The following is a 16,848-nucleotide window of genomic DNA, read 5'->3' as shown; positions in this document are numbered from 1 at the left end:
ACGATCTGGAGCAGAGAAGTAATTTCAACTTAGAATGACTTTAAGAATGTTTTGGAGAGGCCTAGTCAAGATCAGGACCTCCTTCTCACTGACAGGCAGTGGCCTTAGAAGCCTCTGTTGTGGTGGAAGTACAAAATCTCTGCAAAGAAAAGCGGATCAAACTTCCTCAACAGTGATGTAAAAAACTGCTTAATCGTAATTGTCAATAGTTTTGTCAGATAGTTTTGGATATCGGATAGCTTTTATCCACGTTCTCTGTCTGATATTAACAGTTGTTTGATTTTGTACAAGATTTTAGAGAGACAAAAAAGGAAAAACTGAATCTGTAAGAAGGTAGATACTGTTTCGGCACTTTGGTACCGTTTAGAAAACCGAGCAGCACTGTCTTCTTACAGCCATAAACCCGCTCGCTATTTAAACTGCTGAACCCAATGTGCCGCAAAATTCAGTAGGAATACCTGGCTTTCCACCACAGTGTCACAATTGCCTTGACAGTTACGCCTGTCTCACTGTGGAAATCAGCAGACACCCTCCGGCTCGCTCAAAGGCCAATAAGCCATAGCCGAAGAAATCTTCAAATTTATTTCAAGACAATTTCACACATCCACTGCATGCTAGGCCCCCTCCAGACCCCCTGCAGAGACTCTCCAGCAGCTCCCCGAGTGAAAGCCACAGCAGTTTACTCAGTGAGTGAAGCAAAGTGACTGATGGAGCTGATTTCCTTGTTTTAAAAAAAAAAAAATTTTTTTTTTTTTTTTTACAATTTTTCCTTTTAGGGACGTAGAGGAGGAGTTGGAGGTGGTGTGGCAGGCGGCAACACAGGAGAACCAGCAAATGAGGGAGACGCTGTTGGACACGAAGCTGAGCGGGGCGCTGTCGGCCTGGGCGCTTTCCCCTGACTTCCCTGCTCAGACTTCAGAGGAGGCCATCAAATCCCCCCTGCTCCAGCAGACGCACGGGCTGGATTTCTATTGCTGAAGACCCAGAGACTAAAACTGGCGGCGTCTGAACATCAGAGGATGGTACTGGTATCTGGGTCACGCTTTCTTTAGCTTTTTTTTTTTTTTTTTGTAAGGCGAAAGAGCAGACAATCAATAAAACTAGGACTAAATTAATCCTGCAGGCAATCCGTTGGCCTGGGAACGCACTTTTCTGCACTTTTTATTTTGACATTTGACATAGTATTTTAATAGTTTTTAACATATTTGTTTGTTTTTTTCTTTCATAAAATGTGCCATGCACAACTGAGGGGGTGAGCTGAAGAGTAAAATGGGAAGGTGAAACTTGACTGAAATGTCCTGAAGTCAAAAGGCAGTGGTGCCATCTACTGGACACGACGTGGCAATGACTCTATAGCAGGACAGTGACCAGGCTGTGTGGGTGTAAATAAATACACCCATCATCTGTACACTGAATGAGGAGAAATAAGAGCAATAATGTTAAACTCATTGAAATTTCAATTTACTTGAAGAAGATTAAAAATGTATATGTCAAGTGAGTTTTCTCTAATAGATATAAAGAACATATTTTAGACATATTTAAGAATGTTTATATATTTGTACGTCCTAGACCTGTAATTTTTAAGCCCGACTTTTATGATTGTAAATAATAAACCAACAATTCACATCTGGGAGCCAAATTTCTTTTCTTCTTTATTTTTTTTGTTTGAAAGCCCAAGGTAGTGTGACCATCTAATATTTTGACTCTAACTGGGAGTTGGACTAAAACACAGATGGTCACAACTACTGATAGATGTTATCAGAAAATATGATAACATAAAACAAAATTATGTATTTATACTTAAATATAGTCCATGTGACTTTATGCTGTGAAGTAGTGAGAAGGAAGACTAAAATATGGTATGTGACCATAAGGGAACATGTAAGTGTTAAATAATAAGGCCTGAAGAGGTCTAAAAGGGCCAGTATTATGTCTTCTCCAGCCACATAGTATCACTTTGTTGCAAACTATGTTACCTTTAGTTGTTATAAAAATGCTATATTGTTAGAAAAATTATCCTCCTGTTCATTTACTTATGAGTTTATTTTACAAGTTATGTTTTCATATTATTCTTTTTATATTATTACTCTCATATTATTATTATTTTTATATTTACTTAACTTCTCTTTCTTTTGTAGAACTTTATTAATCTTTTGTAGTATATTATTAACTTTGTTTAGGATGTTTGCCTGGAAGCTAAAAACGTTAAACATTCATGTGTTATTAGTTCCATATGTAATTGATTAGTTGTGGTCAGTCACATGCCCTTGTAAGGGCATGTCCACAGGAGGTTCCAGAATGTAAAGATTGTTGGTCAATTCTCTGTGTGACTGTGTGAAGAAGCCCAACCTCCTTTTTCTATACAATAAAGAGAAATGCAAAGAAAGATCTGGCAGAATTGATTCCAGACAGTGTTTGACAGCGATTCGTCGCGTCTGCTCTCAATTCTCCTGTTCTGCAGAAAAGAAAAGAAAACTAATCTCTGTCTCTGGCTGATTCTTTGCAGGTTAGGACAAAAATAAACCTATCATTTATATATATGAAATATGCCTTGAAATTGCATATTGAAACCGTCAGGAAGTCATCGTAACATGGCTCCTCTGTTTATCACTTCCAGTAACCATGAAGAAACTCAAAGAGCTAAATGTGTTAGGTTTAGGTTGCATTAGTGTGTGAGTTCTTATTCTAATCGATGAATGTTTGAGGTGACAAAGTGATTTTTACACAAAAGCCTTTTGTTGTACTAAATATCTGTTGTGCTCTACTGATGGTGTGGGCATTTTTAGAAGAAGAGCTCCGTTTCTAAGACCAAGCAGTCTTTAAAAACTGTTGATTCTGCAAAAATCTGAACTATTTTTAGCATGTAGTACCAAGTTAAAACCAGCAGGTGGAGCGCTTCTAAAATCGAAATACGTGACGCTCCTGTTAAAAAAAAAGAAAGAAAAAAAGTCCGAGCTTTTACGTAAACATGTTTTATAGCTTACGAACTATCTCATCTGTGCTCGTAACAGTAAATAATACTCTATACATATTTCTTTCTTGGAGTTTGAACTACTGCTACAAACAAAAGGAAAATGCTGAAAAGAACTTTATGGGTGGTTTTTGAACCTGAAACATTATAAAACCGAAATGGTTAATAACAGAGCGAAAACATGAAGGGTTTATTTTTTACTTAACAATTTAAATATAACGTACAAATAAACGCTTGACCAACTCTCCCCAAATAAACACAACGAGTCTCCAGATTTGACGGTTCTTACTGCAGGTAGGTGATGCTGAACACTGTTGAAATGAAATAACATTAATGATCTGCAACAAAGATACATGATTTATCAAAAAGACTAGTCAGTGAGGACACTTTAATCTAGTTATGAGTGTTATGTTTATCTTTGTGTTTTTTTTACTGTACAGTCTCAGTTGAATTTAGTTTTCTATGAAAGGAACATCAGTTATTAACATTTTAATGCCATTCAAAAGTAATTGTGTAGAGCAGTACATAAGGAAGCTTACTTTTTCAAATCAAAAAACACTAACATTTGCTAAAAGTGTTAGTAGTTATGTTTTACCAAAAGTTTTTTTTTTTTTTTTTTTTAAAAAAAAAAAGAAAGATGCATTATTTATGATTTCAGAAATTTGTCACCAGAAACATTTTCTTGCAGATTTTCTTGAAACCCCACAAACATTTTGCCACATGAACTCAAGACACTCAAATCTGACTCAGTGAACAACAAGATAGTGATCTGGAAAACGAGTTGTTTTAAACAGGCCTAAAATGTCGCTTTGGCAACACACTAATAATCTGCAGGAAAACAATGATTTATTAATTAGAGAACAGACAGTACCACAGATATTTGGATTGTTAATCTATTTGTAGATGCTGCAGTTCTGTTCTTGCAGTTTGCTGCTTACTGAAAGAACAACAAACAGGAAGACCATCTGCTACTTAAACAAGAGACAGTTCCCTTCACATTAAGGTGTGTGGTACCTTATTTCTACACTTTATCAGGTTATCCACACTCTTTTTTATTATTATCATGTAATCCGTATAATCCTTTTCTTTTCATGTCTCCTGTCCCTGGTTACGAAAATATGTTCTGAATCTGTAGGTCAGGGCTTACACTCTGGTGCTGTGTGTTGCCGTCTTTGCTCTAATTTTGTACAAGATACTTTAATAAAACTGAACGGTTTTCTCATTAACACGCTTTGATAGCTTTGCTTTTCCAACACCAATATACAGAAACAGGCATAAATTGAAAACAATTAACCGTTACAGTTTTTGTTGTTGTTGTTTTTTTGTCTTTTTCTGGTGGACCTGGACACTAATTTACGTTTAAGCTAAATATCAGCCAGACTTTATCGTTTTAGGTTGATGTACTATAACTGATTTTAATTGCTGTGTCATTTGGGTTGTCAGCAGGGAACAGCAGGACGTTTACCTCTGAGCACACCAACCTTTGTTCTTCATAGAAAGGGAGGCAGAGGGAAATCCTACCGGCTCCTCAGTAGAGTCTGAGTTAACAAGCTGCAGAGGCTCCGCTCTGTCCACTCTGAGGTACTCTTCTGTTTATGTCAACATTTCTCTTTTAGATTATCTACACCTGATTTTGTCAGCTCAGCCTAGTTTTGATCGGGATTGTCCAGTCTGTTTAATTAGTCTTTTACGTTGTGTTGTGTTTTTTTGTGTGTGTTTTTTACATTTTAGAAGGTGCCGTTTGCTTTATGCAAGTAAAAACACTGATAAGGTATCAGTGGTTTTTTTAATTAATAGTATAAATTATTTAAAAAAAAAAAAACAGGGTTTTGATTTTGTTCAGATCTAAAACTTTCTTCTCCTCAACTGCAATAAAATGAGATTATCCACTTTTAGCTTGTGATAACTCTCTGCGCATACAAATTTTGGTTGCATGCGCATTGTTTTAGCAGAACATTTGTTTTACAGCTCCTTGTATTTTCAAAGTGAGAGAATTTTCTTTTCTGAACCAATATTAGTTATCAGACAGCAGTCGTGCAGCTTGAGCTGTTGGTTATTAGCCCTGTGAGTTCAAAAGGACTCTGGGTTTAATTCAGCTGGTTGCTGTTTTACCAAGATTTGTGGAGTGATTTTGAGTTGTCAGTATCTTACCCGTGGAGCTTTAACCATTTCTGAAACTTACGAGGGAAATTCTAGACCAATAAAAAAGGAGGTTCAAATGTCCTGCTTCAGGAATTTTTAAGACAACCAACAAGTTAACACCCACAACGCATCGATTTCATGTCCAGGGGTGCTTAAATACATCCCTGCAATATTTTAATTGTGCTTTCAGCATTTGGAGAGTTCATCATCATCAAACGAGGATACACCAATGTGTCTGATCAGCCGTCTTTAAAACATGGGGATGGTTTTATCCTGTGCTGCATTTTAGCTAACGGTGATGATTGACTAAACAAAACTGATGGAAGTAAACAGGAACAGCCGATTAGGTTTTGATCCACCTTGCAGTTAAATCTGAAAAATTAGTGTTTCACAACAGTTTAGGTTTCGTGACCTAAACAATGTTCCTGAATACAGTGCCAATGCAATAAAACCAAACTTAAATGTAAAAGAACATAATTAAAAACCTTTATCAGTTATTGTCTGATTCACCAGACACTTGAACTTTGACAGTACCAGAGAAATGGGAATTAGAAAGAAAAAACAAAGTCAACTAGTAGTTCCATAAAAGATTTGTCTTAAGCCTTTTGAGAGGGTAGTTTCTGTACATAACATGTAAAAAAAAAAAAACATGTTAAAGATGAACAGTGAAGCTTAATTTAATACTAAAAATCAGATTTTATTCATAGTACATTGCTTTTTTTTGCTTGTAATTTTTTTTTTTAGCCTTATCAAGTAAATTAAATTACATTAAAAACTTTGCACTCTCTGCTTGGGTCACCAGACTGCGGTCAGCCAGCCAGCTGCTCCTTTAGTCTCCACAGCATGGCAGTGTGAAGCAGTAAGTGGAGGAGGGGCAGAGATAAAGTACAGTACGCTCCATGAAGTGCAATAAATAAACCATAATGGATCTAAACAGTCTTTGTACTAGAAGTACCATGACACCTTAAGATGGGAAACCTCCATGTACGGTTTTGTTGGCAAAGTGAGGACCTTCTATTCTTGCTGTTAGACCGGTGGTCATAATTCCATTGCTAAACTCTTTATGCCCTCATAATAGTGAGATCAAGTTCTGCCTTTTCAGCTCTGTATAAATTTCACAGCCATGATGAAGGACAGAGTAACCGTGACTGTGTGTTTGGAGTCATCTCCCAGAACTTTGACACAGTGGGAAGCAGCTCCTGTAATTCATTGACTCTGTAGTTCCAAGTGTCATGAAGCAACACGGATTATGTATCCACAAGTCATCTGCATACACGTCTCATTACTGTTCCTGTTAAAACCCTCAGAAGGTTTAAAATGGAGCAGGAGATGCGATAACTCGCCCCAGTCTGATTCTGTCTGTTTAAACGTCATCTGATGAATTTTCTTGACATTTCTCGACTAAGAAACTCATCCAGTTTTCATTCTGTTTGTTATGCAGGACACAATGAAGAAGGATTATTCCATAGAGCAGAGCAGGAATCGACGGACATCTTTTGTAAGTGGGCAGAACAAACAGAAACCGGGATTTTACAGTCTGACACTTTCCGTTTCGTCCCTTCAGATCTGCTCCCCTCCTATTGTCTCACTTGCATCCTGTGTTTCTCTTGCACAACTCTTTGAGTCTCTGAGACTCGTTAGCTGGAATGTCATCTAACTCTGCCTCTTTCTCTTTGCATCTTCTTGGAAACTTTACGCCTCAGACAGATGATGGTCTTCGATGGAGAACTGGATCTGAATTTGCCCACCCAGATCACACCGACGTTCCTAGCAGCAGGGTGTCCCACCCCTCCCTGTTTGGGAAATACCAGCCCAGCCTACAGACTCTCAAGCCCTTCCGCTGGTCTTCCCCACAGTCAGTTTCACTGGTGACATGAAGCGCTTTACTTTTTGACATGCTGAACCCACAAACTTCTTTTCCACCGGGTTTAGATGCGATGGACTTTAAATCAAATGCATGTTATACCTCCATTTCACAATCATAGAGCTCTTTGCATCAGTCCAACATAAAAATCCCAATACAACACATTGAAGTCAGTGGCTGTAAAGAGTGAGGAAAATGTGTTCCAGGCATTGCATGTGTGGTAAGACGCATGTATGTGGATATTTAAATGTCATTCCTTCTGTATACGTAGATCCCACCCTGTGGACAAGGCAGGCTTCTTGTCGTTTACAACCTTTGCCTGGATGACTCCCATGATGTGGGCCATATTCAGGAACAGGCTGGACTTGTCCTCTCTTAGCCTCTCCCCATTTGACGTAGCTGACACCAGCGGAGAGAGGTGAGTAGCTTTTGCTTTTGCTCATGTATGTTTATGATATCGGATGGATACAACATGGATTGTAGTAAAAGAATGCCTTAGCCAGGTTGCTAAGCTTTGAATCTGGAGGTCGTGTCTTGAGTCCAATGCTGCAGACACCCTCAAAAGGATGGAAACTAGGGGAAAAAAAGGTTGACTTCCTGTTCTTGCATCGTATGGTGACCTTGAATCTCACTGTGATCAGTAAATAATCTCACCTGTGTGGCCGAAGTCAGTTCCTTTGACCACTGGGTCACCTCATCTCCACTTCTGGAGGCTGTGAAATATTGGCAACACGTCCTTTGAGGTAGACTAGAGGATCACCAGCTTTATTGATGAAGCACTTAAAAAACCCATCAAAGTTTACAAAGTGCTAAATATAAAAGTGCAAAAAGAAGAAAAATATTTAAAATTGTTGGTGACATAGTGTATGCTGTAGGGGCTGGTAAGAATGCCCTCATTTGAAGGCTAATGGCCTAGTAAACAGTTTTTGCTGGAAGTTGCTGGTGATGCAGTAGGAAACGTTGCTCCCTCAGACTTGAAAATCGTCCTAACAGAACGCAGCAACCAGCCAAAATATTACTGTCTTGCAGGTTGCAGAGACTCTGGGAGGAGGAGGTGGCAAAGAAAGGCCTGGAGAAGGCGTCCCTGGTCAGAGCTGTTCTCCGCTTTCAGAGAACGAGGCTCATTCTGTCCGTCATCATCGGCACCTTCGCCATGGGAGCAGCTTTCGTTGGCCCAGTGAGTTTGATTTTCATTCCACCTTAGCTCTATTTGTATGTTTATGCTGCAAAAAGACAAAATCTTACCAAGTTTTTTTGTTTAGTTTCTTGTGCAAATATCTTAGTGCGCTTTAAATTAAATAGGTTCCACTAGCAGATTTCTTTCAACCATAACATAGGAAAAATGTCGTGTTATAGGTGAGATAATCTGCCAGGGGCACTTGCATTTTTTTCAACATTTAAGAATTATTTACTGAAAACAAGCTCCTGTCTGAAAAGTTACTTATGAATTCATTGTTTTTTTTATTTATTTATTTATTTATTGTTATTTAAAGTGTACTCAGATATTTGCACTAGAAACTAGAACAAAACTACTTGTTTTTGCAGTTTGTTTGATATGCTCAGAGTGATATACGATGTTAGTCACAACACATTCGACTCTGGAACTTGACGTTTCCTCGCAACGCTCCTGTCCTGTTACGTCTCCACGCTTTCCTGTCCCCCCTCAGGGCATCCTGGTTAACGAAATCCTGAACTACATAGAAAGCCCAGAGAAGTCCACGGTGGCCCACGGCGTCGGTCTGGCCGTGGCTCTGTTCTGCACCGAGTTCCTCAAAGCTTTCTTCATCTCCCTGATGTGGGCGGTCAACCTGCGGACGGCCGCCAGGCTGAAAGGAGCCTTCTCCTGTATGGCCTTTCAGAAAGTCATCTCTCTGAGGGTGCACAGCGGCATTTCAATGGGAGAGGTAAAGCATGATGCAATCACCAGACGCTGTAGTCATTTCGGAGGCTTTGAAATCCGCTCGCTGTCTCTCCCGTCAGATGATTAACGTCTTGACCAGCGACGGCCACCGGTTGTTCGAGGCGGTGCTGTTTGGGAGCTTCGCGCTCTGTGCCCCGGTGATCTTCATCGCCTGCGTTGTGTTAGCCTGCTATGTTTTGGGTTACACCGCACTGACAGGAGTCTGCACCTACATCATCTTCGTCCCCATACAGGTCAGCAGCTCGCGTCACATTCCCGGCATAGTTAGTTTTACCTGATTGAGCATTAACTATTCAATAGTAAGGACGAAATGCACAGAGTCTCATCCCTTAAAGGATAATTTTAGATAAAATGTAAAGAAAGAATTTGGATGACAATCAAATTTTCCAGAATATGTTCCAACCAACAGAAAGTAGCCATATGCAGAGTAAGAGTTAAAAGTAGCCATCCAAGAAATTACCCAAGAGTAAAAAGTATTTGGATAAAAGGCGACTCAAGTGCTGATACATTTAATATTTAAAAATTACATCATCAGACGGAGCGAAATATAAAGCTATGTGGAAATATTGGTATTTTATCAATCAGTCGATCAAGTTTATTTGCATAGCACGTTTCAGCAGCCGTGCAGTTCAAAGTGCTTTACATCATCAAAGCACGAAGTCATAGAATTTTAGCACTAGATTTTGTCAAGTGTCGTTTTAAAGAGCAAAATGAAACAAATTCATATAAATAACATAGTTACAAAATCACAAAATGAGGCAAATTAACTTTCTTTTTCCCCCAAATTAATTTCTGTCTATATAAAACTGACGAAACTTGAACAAAAACGTCAAATCTGAGTCAGGTGAATTCTTGGTTAAAACAAGCTTGTTCTTCATTCAGTGAAGTTACTCACAGTGGGAAGAGAGTCCAGAATCTTTTACTCAAGTAAGAGCAGCAATACTGCATAATAAAATTATTTGGGTAAAAGTAAAAAAATACAGTAAAAATACTTCTAAAATCAAATTCTTTTTTCAGTTTGTCCTGGCAAAGCTCATTAACAAGTTCAGATGGAAAGCCATGCAGCTCACAGACGGCCGCGTCCGCACCATGAACGAGATTCTGAACAGCATCAAGCTCATCAAGATGTACGCCTGGGAGGAGTCCTTTGAGAAGAAGATAGCAGGTGAGTAAGGGAGCGGCTGCATGTCAAGCGTTTGGATACAGAGTCTCACAAAAGTGTTTTTATTGCACGTCGACTTTTTACACATTCTGACTTCAGCGTATTTTTATTTAGGTTTTTATGCAATAAAACATAAATCAACATAAAGCATCCCAGTGATCATGAAATGGGTCAAAAACGTCACAATTTATTTATTTAATTTTTACTGAGTCAAACTGTTGCTCATTAGCTCAACCTTAGAACGGAGAGTCTCCATTCTAACTAAGCTCAAACCCCACACAGATGGACTCTATTTTTCTAACTAGTTGACTTTAGGGCTTTTTTTAGGTTGAATAGAAATGCACGTCACAATTTTCAGAGTTTTATTTGTAAATGTATGATTTTCCTTCTACGTACCTGTAATTCTCCCCGCCCCCTAAAGGCCATTCTGTGGTACTACATGACAGAAACGTTATCTTCCTTCCAGGGTTAAGAAAAAAGGAAAAGAAGCAGGTACGGCTGGTCAGCTACATCCAGAACATCAACACCAGCATCACCAGCATCATCCCGACCGTCGCCACTGTTCTCACCTTCCTGGTGCACACTCTGCTGGGTTTGTCGCTCACCACGTCCGACGTAAGTTCAGCAGCAGGCAGCGCCGGGGTTCGTCTTGTGAGGGGTCGTGAAATCAGCAGTCATCAGACGATTCCTGTCTGCCAAACAATTTTCATTTAGATTCGGTCTTAACCCTGCCAGGTGTCGTATCGATTTTGTTTGTCATGTTCTCTGATATCAACAGGCCTTCACTACCATCGCCATATTCAACTCCATGAGGTTCTCCCTCGCTCTGCTGCCACTGTGCGTGAAGGCTCTTGCTGAAGCCGCTGTGTCCCTCAAGAGATTAAGGGTACAGTTTTGAACCGTTGCTTTCTTTTTAAATGTTTCTGCACAAATCGGTGAACTTCTGTGGTTTTGATGTTAGTTTATCACATAAGACCAATGTAACGTATCAGTAGGCCTGTCACGATAGCAAATTTTGCTGAACAATTAATTGTCTAAAAAATTATTGCGATAAACAATAATATTGTTTGAAGACCTTTTTACACTGAAAATGGTGTAATAATGCATGTAATTTCTTGCCAAAGTTAGATACACTTTATTTTCAAAAGAACACTAAACACTGGAACTGGTAAACAAAATAAACAAAACAACCAAAAACAAAAATAAAATGGATTCTCAGTCTCCATTAACAAAAAATGTACTGGAAAAAAAACTAAACATAAAGCCAAAGTGTAAATAAATACTGCATTCAACTAAAAGAGGGCAGATTATGAAGTCTGTATATTGTGTTGCCCTTCAGTAATAATTAGAGTTAAATAGAGAAGATGGGCACATCGACTACCTGATGCAATAGTTCACACTACATGATTTTTTGGGTCTATTTTTCCCCTTACAACAATCTTAAAACGTTGGTCTTTCTAAGATTGTGTGGTGTGTTACGGTAGATCATCGTTGCCGCTCTGATCTAAATCAGGGATTTTCCCGGACTGGGATCTTAATGCAGCCTGTTGAATGTGACAGGCAGCCAATCAGAAAGCGAGGATTCTCCTCCGTGTTTTCTGAGGGGAAATTATGGAGGGGAATCCCAAACAGCTGACACGGAGCAACCCGAAGTCCAGCTGACATTGGAGATGATATGTGGAAACAACATTAATGTTTATTCAACATGCAAAGAATATAGAAATGACAAGGGGAGGAGTTGGAGCGAAACCGGTAACTTTTCAGCTGTTCTTCGTTAACGTGATGTAAATAGGTTCTAATGATTTTCATTCAGTCAGGACTTTACGCTGACACTAGCTGGTCAGGTTTTGAAAATGGGCCGACAATCGGCCGACAGCTCTAAGATCGTGTCGTGTGCGCTGGGCTTTATACTAAGGAAATGAGGAAGGGAGGAGTCAAGAGATATAGCCGGCATTAGGAGAGCAAGCAGAGTAGTATAAAAGTTGAATGGTGAAAATAGCACAAAGTATGCAGGAGAAGAAGCGTGGCGAAATTTACGGAGCAACCAGGAAAGTGGAACTCAATAGTGTGAATGAATGCCTGCAGCATTCACACTAATAAAAATGTGTAGGAGGGTAAAGTGGAGGGACCAATGGTTCCCTGGCCCAACCTGTTCTGGCGAAGCTGCGCAGGTCACTTCCAGTTCAGACTTGTGGGAATAATGTATTTAGTGCCCACAGATAATTTATTTTCATAGCGCATGCTCACTGTGAGCTATTAGTACCCCAGCAACAGTTGCCATGCTGCTGACAATGATGTCATCAGCCTGATTTCAAATGATGTCAGTGCCAGGAGGCCCTTCTAAGGATGCCTCTGTGATGTCATAGTCCATGACATCACCAACTGATCAGTTGAGTCTCCGGTCAGTCAACATAAAATTCATTTGGACACTTTAGCTGACGGAATAAAGATGAGCAACGAAAGCGACGTTTATGTGAGACCCAAGGTCTCCTTTTGGAGCAAAGTCAGAAAGACGTGTTCTAATAGAGTTCATCCTGGGCAAACCACCCCAGACTATAGGAAGAAGAAATTTCTCAGCGAGCTTCTTTGGAAAATAATAGAGAAAGTGGCAGACGGCCCCACCATGCATCTCGTCAGAGAAATCTTTTTAGAACAGCACAAAAAACTTTTGGCCTTACTGCTAAGGAAAACAGGTGAAATAAACGTGGACATACTTTCAGATGTAGCAGAGGAACTGAGCGAACGAATTTTTCAAAGTATTGCGAGGGACGCGTTCCACTATGCTTCAGCACTTAATTTAATTGCCCTACTCGACTACCCAGAAGGACATGCATTTATAGTGAGAAAATTCAAACGCCACTTGGAGGATCCTGTTCCAAAAAGAAAAATGTTTACGAATACAAAAATGAAGATCAGGAGGACATTTTTTCCCAATGAAGATTTGTATAGTGATGAAAATTGCCTGAGTGAGTCTTACACTCAGGCAGAAATGGATCCAGAGCAGTTTTTAAAGGACGCAAATGAAATGGGATTTAAACGGGGAACTGAAGCTCAAAGAAAAAATATGGTGGATAGAATATTTTGGAGACTAATTTATATATCAAGTTACAGATCCAGTTATGGCGGTTATAAAATGAAGGACACCGACCCCGTCCACAAGAAGCTTGGTCCAAAACTTTGGGAAGCAGTAAAAGACATAGATTTTATATTTTTTGAGGAGATGGAGACAAAACTTGGCCAGGACATCTTTCAACTGCTCAGCGGAAATGACGATGTAGTACAAGAGTTATTGTTTAAAATGATTAAAAGTGAAAACCCGCTGGTAATTAATAAACTCACTGAATGCTTCCGAAGAACCCTGGCACGTCCGAGAAAAATTCATTTGAAGAAAAGTTACATTAGAAAGGCATGGAAGTGGTTTGAACAGGCAATCTGCTGTGGAGAAGATTTGGAAGAAAGTCAAGATGATTTTAACAATGGACCAAATGTTGAGCCTCGCCCTGCCTCTGACTCGGTACCGGCCTCTGACTCGGGACCAGCCTCTGACTCGGAACCGGCCTCTGAGTCCGGTCCGGCCCCTGGCTCGGGTCCGGCCTCTGACTCGGGGCTGGCCTCTGACTCGGGACCGGCCTCTGACTCGGGGCTGGCCTCTGAGTCCGGTCCGGCCCCTGACTCGGGTCCGGCCTCTGACTCGGGGCTGGCCTCTGACTCGGGATCGGCCTCTGAGTCGGGGCTGGCCTCTGACTCGGGACTGGCCTCTGACTCGGGACCGGCCTCTGAGTCGGGACCGGCCTCTGACTCGGGTCCGGCCTCTGAGTCCGGTCCGGCCTCTGAGTCGGGGCCGGCCTCTGACTCAGGTCCGGCCTCTGACTCGGGACCGGCCTCTGAGTCCGGTCCGGCCTCTGACTCGGGACCGGCCTCTGAGTCGGGACTGGCCTCTGACTCGGGACCGGCCTCTGACTCGGGACCGGCCTCTGACTCGGGTCCGGCCTCTGAGTTGGGACCGGCCTCTGACTCGGGTCCGGCCTCTGACTCGGGACCGGCCTCTGAGTCGGGACCGGCCTCTGAGTCGGGACCGGCCTCTGACTCGGGTCCGGCCTCTGACTCGGGGCTGGCCTCTGACTCGGGACCGGCCTCTGACTCGGGGCTGGCCTCTGAGTCCGGTCCGGCCCCTGACTCGGGTCCGGCCTCTGACTCGGGGCTGGCCTCTGACTCGGGATCGGCCTCTGAGTCGGGGCTGGCCTCTGACTCGGGACTGGCCTCTGACTCGGGGCTGGCCTCTGAGTCGGGACCGGCCTCTGACTCGGGTCCGGCCTCTGAGTCCGGTCCGGCCTCTGAGTCGGGGCCGGCCTCTGACTCAGGTCCGGCCTCTGACTCGGGACCGGCCTCTGAGTCCGGTCCGGCCTCTGACTCGGGACCGGCCTCTGAGTCGGGACTGGCCTCTGACTCGGGACCGGCCTCTGACTCGGGACCGGCCTCTGACTCGGGTCCGGCCTCTGAGTTGGGACCGGCCTCTGACTCGGGTCCGGCCTCTGACTCGGGACCGGCCTCTGAGTCGGGACCGGCCTCTGAGTCGGGACCGGCCTCTGACTCGGGTCCGGCCTCTGACTCGGGGCTGGCCTCTGACTCGGGTCCGGCCTCTGAGTCGGGACCGGCCTCTGACTCGGGTCCGGCCTCTGAGTCAGGGCCGGCCTCTGAGTTGGGGCCGAGTTGGGACCGGCCTCCGAGTCAGGACTGACCTCTGAGTCGGGCAATAGGGCGAGTCGCCTTTTTGCATTTCAAGTTAGGAAAGCCCAAATAAATAGACATGTCCCCAAAATAAAACACCCCTCAACAATGCAGACTAAAACACAACCCAAAGAAATAGCTGAAGCATTCGCAGAATACTATAAAAAACTATGATAATACGGACAAAAACACTCAGGAAGATGTAACATCCTCTTTTTTCAAAAAGATTAATCTCCCAACTTTGTCAGAAGAAGAGTCGCTGGAAATGACCCGACCTATAACTTCACAGGAAATTATGAATGTTATTAAAAACCTCAAAAACAACAAACCTCCGGGGACAGATGGACTGCCAGGGGAATTCTACAAAACATTTAGCCAAGAACTAACGCCAGCAATATGTAAGGTATTCAACTATGCACTAATAGAGGGGGACCCCTAAATCACGGTCTGAAGCCATTATATCGGTAATCTATAAAGAAGGTAAAGACCCAACTATGTGTGAAGGCTACAGACCCGTGAGCTTATTATGCAACGATTTAAAAATACTAACAAGTATAACGGCAAAAAGAATGCAAAAATATATAGCTAAATTGATTAGACCAGACCAAATGCGATTTATTCTGGGGAGGCAGGGAGCAAACAATATTAGAAGAATATTAAATGTAATGTCATATACAAAATTTAAATCATTTTCCTCCCTTTTAATTAGTTTAGATGCCCAAAAGGCTTTTGACAGGGTAAAATGGAGTTTTCTATACCAGACATGATTGAGATTTGGATTTTCACAGTAATTTGTTGAATGGGTGAAAGTAATCTATAAAAATCCAAAATCCCGAATTCGAATTAATGGGTACTGTTCAGAATTTTTTGATCTCAAGAGAGGAGTTAGACAGGGGGACTGTCTAAGCCCTCTACTATTCGCGGTTAATATTGAACCGATGGCAGAAGCAATAAGACAGAATAAACAAATCCAGGGAATAAGAGACGAGGGAGGGGTGGAACATAAAATATCACTGTTTGCCGACGATCTATTAGTACTCCTAACAGAACCACTCCGGTCAGTACCAGCTCTACTAGAAAGCCTTAAAGAATATGGGAATATCTCTGGGTATGCGAGTAACGAAAGTAAATCAGTAGCAATGATGGTATCAGGGGAATGCTCAGCACAGCTAAGAGATAAAGTAAAGTTCAAATGGACCGATAAAGGATTTAGATACTTGGGCATAATTATCAGACCTCGAACTTCACAATTATTCAAAGCAAATTATGAGAAACTGAAGAAGGAAATTATAAAAGACCTAGAAAGATGGGAGATCCTACCACTGACCCTCAGGGGGAGGGTAGAAACAGTCAGAATGAATGTATTACCAAGACTACTGTTTGTATTCCAATCACTCCCAGTTTCCATTCCTAACTCCTTTTTTAAAGAGATGGATAAAAGAATATCAAGGTTTGTATGGCAAATAAAAAGGCAAGAATCAAATTTAAAATACTTCAGTCCTCAAAGAGTAATGGAGGGTTAGGTTTACCGGAAGTAGAGAATTATTATTTAGCTGCTCAACTGAGAGCCATAGCTCTATGGTTAGCAAAGGATCAAGAGACAATATGGGTAGATATGGAGCAAAGAGCCTGCCCAAATCTGTCCCTAGAGTCACTGCCCTTTACAACAAGGAGGGTTCAAAGAAATCTCAAAATTCAAAATTGCTGGATTAAGGAAACGATTAACATTTGGTCAAGAATAAAAAAGAAATTTAATTTCCCTGACTCTATATCAAAAATTGTAAAAATAGCAAAGATTCCAGATTTTACCCCAGCTACTATGGATACAGGGTTTGAGAGATGGACAAAAGGGGGACTGGTATTTATAGCACAGCTTTTTAATGGATCAATAATGAAATCTTTTGAACAAATCCAAAGGGAATTTAATCCACAAAAAAAAGATTTTTACAGATACTTGCAACTTAGACATTATCTCCAGAATCATAGTGAATGGCAAAAAAATCTCAACAGATATGACCAAGACTGAAGAAATTTTATTATCAGTAGCAAAAGGTGAATCA

General features: G+C 41.4%; 2 protein-coding genes across 6 annotated transcripts in view; both read left to right on the top strand.

Moving 5' to 3' along the window:
- Positions 1–1,639, top strand: part of cep89 (centrosomal protein 89) — a 41,649-nt gene extending 40,010 nt beyond the window's left edge. For all 4 annotated transcript variants that reach the window (XM_028015865.1, XM_028015866.1, XM_028015864.1 and 1 more), the window contains one exon: positions 777–1,639. In XM_028015865.1, coding sequence (XP_027871666.1) covers positions 777–978 — 202 coding nt within the window. In that variant the 3' untranslated portion in view covers positions 979–1,639. The remainder of the gene's footprint in view (positions 1–776) is intronic.
- Positions 1,640–4,193: 2,554 nt separating this feature from the next.
- abcc12 (ATP-binding cassette, sub-family C (CFTR/MRP), member 12) overlaps positions 4,194–16,848 on the top strand; it is a 29,377-nt gene continuing 16,722 nt past the window's right edge. Inside the window, exons 1-10 of one of the 2 annotated variants that reach the window (XM_028015178.1) lie at positions 4,194–4,552; positions 6,555–6,611; positions 6,817–6,968; positions 7,249–7,395; positions 8,007–8,154; positions 8,645–8,881; positions 8,958–9,131; positions 9,916–10,063; positions 10,527–10,675; positions 10,839–10,946. In XM_028015178.1, the coding sequence (XP_027870979.1) occupies positions 6,561–6,611; positions 6,817–6,968; positions 7,249–7,395; positions 8,007–8,154; positions 8,645–8,881; positions 8,958–9,131; positions 9,916–10,063; positions 10,527–10,675; positions 10,839–10,946 (1,314 nt within the window). In that variant the 5' untranslated portion in view covers positions 4,194–4,552; positions 6,555–6,560. Of the gene's footprint in view, positions 4,553–6,554; positions 6,612–6,816; positions 6,982–7,248; positions 7,396–8,006; positions 8,155–8,644; positions 8,882–8,957; positions 9,132–9,915; positions 10,064–10,526; positions 10,676–10,838; positions 10,947–16,848 lie in introns of those variants that run through there. The other variant, XM_028015179.1, reaches the window with a different exon arrangement.

This window comes from Xiphophorus couchianus, chromosome 4, assembly GCF_001444195.1.
Source record: "Xiphophorus couchianus chromosome 4, X_couchianus-1.0, whole genome shotgun sequence".
NCBI lineage: Eukaryota > Metazoa > Chordata > Actinopteri > Cyprinodontiformes > Poeciliidae > Xiphophorus > Xiphophorus couchianus.
The sequence above is the reverse complement of the archived record's forward strand: the minus strand, read 5'-3'. Positions and strand labels throughout refer to the sequence as shown.